The 4,196-nt window shown below is 38.4% G+C and overlaps 1 protein-coding gene across 1 annotated transcript; it reads left to right on the top strand.

The window, feature by feature from the left end:
* The first annotated feature begins 392 nt into the window (after positions 1-392).
* LOC139081271 (olfactory receptor 11L1-like) lies at positions 393-1,364 on the top strand. The gene has a single exon (XM_070606747.1). The coding sequence runs from the start codon at positions 393-395 to the stop codon at positions 1,362-1,364; it is 972 nt and encodes a 323-aa protein (XP_070462848.1).
* The last annotated feature ends 2,832 nt before the right edge of the window (positions 1,365-4,196 follow it).

Genomic DNA, 4,196 nt, shown 5'->3' with positions numbered 1-4,196 from the left:
AACTCACATGTGAGAAAAGAAAGGAATTTCCTTCCCCATGCACCTTAATTTTTTTAAACTTTGTTGTTATCAGTTTATGAGTTTGGTTTCAATCAGTGTCCTTTTTGCCTATATCTTTGGATCTCAGACTTTTTCCAGGTTTCAGAGAACCCTACAAATGGAATTTGCAGAGATTCATTCCAAGATCTAATATTGACATTCAGCTTGTGATATGAAAATGTATTTTTATAAAAGTTAGATGAAATTATGCATTTGTTCTTACAAAATGCTGTACATAAAAATTCAAACTACTTAAAAAAGTTTATTTCTGAAGTTCCAAATATCAATTGTTACAAATATTTTTATGCCTTGTTTATACTGCTTTTCCAAAATGTTTCTCCTCTCCACAGGAAATGGAGCCCCAAAATATATCCACTGTCACTGAGTTTCAGCTGCTAGGATTCCAGGACCTTCTTGAGTGGCAGACCCTCCTCTTTTCCATTTTCTTGTTCATCTACTTCCTCACAGTAACAGTGAATGTTGTCATTATTGTAGTGGTGGGCCAGGACCAGCGACTGCACTCACCTACGTACATGGTCCTCAAACACCTCTCATTTCTGGAGATCTGGTATACATCCACCATTGTGCCCCTTCTCCTATCCAACCTGCTTTCCTGGGGCCAGTCCATCTCTTTCCCTGCCTATATGGCCCAGCTCTACTTTTTTGTGTTCTTTGGGGCTACTGAGTGCTTTCTTCTGGCCATGATGGCCTATGACCGATATCTGGCCATCTGCAGCCCACTACACTACACTTTCCTGATGAGTCCTGAGATGTGCAGCAAGTTGGTGGCAACCTCCTGGTTGACAGGTTTCAGCACAGGATTTTTGCCCTCCCTGATGATTTCCAAGTTGGATTTCTGTGGGCCCAATCAGATCAATCATTTCTTCTGTGACCTCCCTCCCCTCATGGAGCTCTCATGTTCCAGAATTTATATCACAGAGATGGTCATCTTTATCCTGTCAATTGCTGTGCTGTGCATTTGCTTTTTTCCTACACTTGTGTCCTATGTTTTCATTGTGTCCTCCATATTGAGAATTCCTTCAGCCTCTGGCCGGATGAAGACTTTTGCCACATGTGGCTCCCATCTGCTTGTTGTCACTATCTACTATGGATCCATGATCTCCATGTATGTTTTCCCCAATACCCATCTGTCACCTGAAATCAACAAGATCATTTCTGTCTTCTACACCGTGGTCACCCCATTGCTAAACCCTGTTATCTACAGCTTGAGGAACAAAGACTTCAAAGTGGCCGTTAAAAAAGTTGTGGCAAGTAAATGTGGCATCTGTGGAGTAAGAATGAAGGAAATTTTATTTATTAGTTAAGGAATATCACTACAGGATATCCAGTGGATTAAGTTCAGGGATAAGTGAATAGCCAGTTCAGAGCCTTCAGAACTAAACGCCATCATCAGCATTATGTCAAATTCCACAAGCCGTAATGAAATAGCTTCTTCATGACCCCTTTCCAACAACTAGTCAGAAGATAAATTGGCCCTGTGAAACTATTTTGGGGGTAATTTTGCCTTTATAAGCTTTCTTTCATCTTCTGACTTCAATCTGATTTTATAATTCCATTGCATGATGATGACACATACATTCCTTTCAGATTCTGCAATATGATTAATCTTGTGTTCATAAAGCCTAAGTACAGAAATTTATACACTTTTGAAATACTGTTAGGACACTGGCCTTGTAGACTCAGCATCGTGTGCTATTGGTTCTTGTTAAATATCTGCAGAATGAATGAATTATAAAAGAAAAGAAATGATATGTGAATTGCGTGTTGACTTAAATTATCTGCTAATGACAAGAAAGAACAAAGAAGGATTTTTGAGACACCAAAGATTTATCCATAATAACTTAGAACTTTAATATTTTTTAACAGAATTTTAGGAGAAGAAGGAAGGGCCACAGGTTGGGGGGAAGGATGAGTGGAAAAGGATGGAGTGGGAGAGGGAGAAGGAGAAAGACAAAGAAACAGAAAGAAAGTCAGAGAGACAGATAAAAATGAAAAAGAAATAAAGAAACAGGGACAGAGAAGGAAGGAAGGGAAGAGATCAGGGGAAATGGGAATGGAAGGGAAAAGATGGCAAGAGAGGAAGGAAGGAGGGGAAATAGGAAGGAAGGAAGGAAGGGGAGAGTAGGGAAGGGAAGGGAAAGGAACAAAAAGAAAAGGGAGGGAACAAAAAACACAAAGTGTTATACGCTATCGTGAGCCCTGGGTGTCAAAGACCATACATTAATAGGCTTAAATCACTCTCAAATATTCTTTTGTTCAGCCAATATTTAGAAGACCTCTACTAATCCTGCCCATTATTCTATTCATTGATTCCATAAATATTTTCAATCCCCTCATATATGCCAGTCCTCTTGCTGTAGTCTGGGTTGATATAGAAACAACCAAGGAAGACTTTGCCTTAGTGGAGCATGCAGTCTTCAGAGGGAGAGAAAATTGTAATGAATCATCAAAGGAAAAATTGATTTATTTCTATCTGTGATGATTGTTATGAAACAACAAAGTTCAAGCTGGTGTATGCACATTGAACAAGAAGGTCTGAATGAACATAGAGGGTTAGGAAAGTTCTCTATGCTTAAGTAGTCATTTAACCTACACTTGAAGGATGAGAAGAAGAAGACTAGAAATGATTGTCCACGTAGGGAACATGGCATGAATGCAGGAGGAGGAGCATGGAGAAGCTCGGGATGGAGTAAAAAAATGATTCCAGAGATAAAAGCAAGAGCTGTTCTCTGAAGGTCATTAAAAGCCCTATAGGTCTAATGGATTTTACACTAAGAGAAATAATTGAATATGAAATGGTATCAATTAGGGAATGACATGATACATTTTTTCATTTGTAAATATTATTATTGTTTGGGGAAAAGACTGAAAGAGAGCAAGACTTGCTGGGACCATTTCGGTAGCCCATATAGGACATGAGGTTGACTTTATTTTAAGTTTGATGATGTAATCTATCATAGGAAGAGCTTCACACATGGAGAAGTCAAGGATGGAATATCTAGACTCACTCATCCATTTACTTGCAGCGGCACCAGTTTACAGTCTATTAAACAAATGTGATAGATTCCACAACTACCTTTGAGTTTCAGGGGTAAATGCACTTTTACCATTTGGCTCATGCAATTTCCTCTCACCGCATGTCTTTGTGTTCTCTTGCCATTCTTCCATCCTTCAAGTTTCCTTTTCTCCCAGGTTTTGACTTGTGAGAATCATTTAGTCTGTATTAGATCCATCTGGTTCAAATGGTACATTGGAATCTGTGATGGGATAAGAAGTGGGTGATATAGGGAGGAAAACATCAGTGGACTGGCATTTTGGATAGAATACTAAAAACCAATCTAATATCTTACCTTGTTCATCTCTGATTTGTATATTTATTGTATGTTATATTTAACTAGATATGAATTATCTTAGCAAAAGATTCTTTCTAAAGTATTAAACTACATTGGTGCCTGACTCTTCATATGTGCAGAAGGATTATTGATCCTCATATGGGAGACTTCAAGAAATGATGCTAAATGGATATTTGTATATGTGGATCTGGAGCTCAGAGGTGTTACCTGGCTAAAAGTTTTTAAAATTGTAAGTTTTCACCACATAGATGATATTTTAAAATATGGAAATGGATAAGATTCCCAGGAATAAAGCATAAACCAAGAAAATAAAACTGAAGAGTAAAATGGAGGAAAGGAGGAATGTCAAATCATAAATTTTAAGTGAAGCAGAGGGACCTGAAAAGGAACTAAGAAGGAATAACTGCAGAGTTGCGAGGGCATTTGTGAGGTGGTTGTACAGACTCTTCTAAGGGAGTAAGTGTTCTGAGAAGGAAGACAAGATGAGCACAAAAGGTGATAATTATGAGGCTTTCATTAAAGTGCTCAACACAGAGGCTACTATTGTTCCTGGGGAAGGCAATAAAGGCTAGATTTGTACTTCATTGACTGGACTGGGGAGGGTGTACGCAAGACTGGTGATAGTGAGAGAGGGAATGGTTTGTACAGAAATGGAAGAAGTAGTGTGTGTAAACAAGTATCTTGAAAATGCATTGTAAAAGTGTCAGAAAAATGCTGATTTGGAGGTGTAGTTGCATTTTTTTAAGATGTTATCATCTGAATTAGTATGAACACTTGCAGTGA

The sequence above is a fragment of the Equus przewalskii genome, unplaced genomic scaffold (assembly GCF_037783145.1).
Source record: "Equus przewalskii isolate Varuska unplaced genomic scaffold, EquPr2 contig_12173, whole genome shotgun sequence".
NCBI classification, from domain to species: Eukaryota; Metazoa; Chordata; class Mammalia; order Perissodactyla; family Equidae; genus Equus; species Equus przewalskii.
The sequence above is the reverse complement of the archived record's forward strand: the minus strand, read 5'-3'. Positions and strand labels throughout refer to the sequence as shown.

Bases quoted from the DNA above. Each gene is read 5' to 3' on its own strand.
- LOC139081271 (XM_070606747.1), top strand. From the start codon at position 393: ATGGAGCCCCAAAATATATCCACTGTCACTGAGTTTCAGCTGCTAGGA.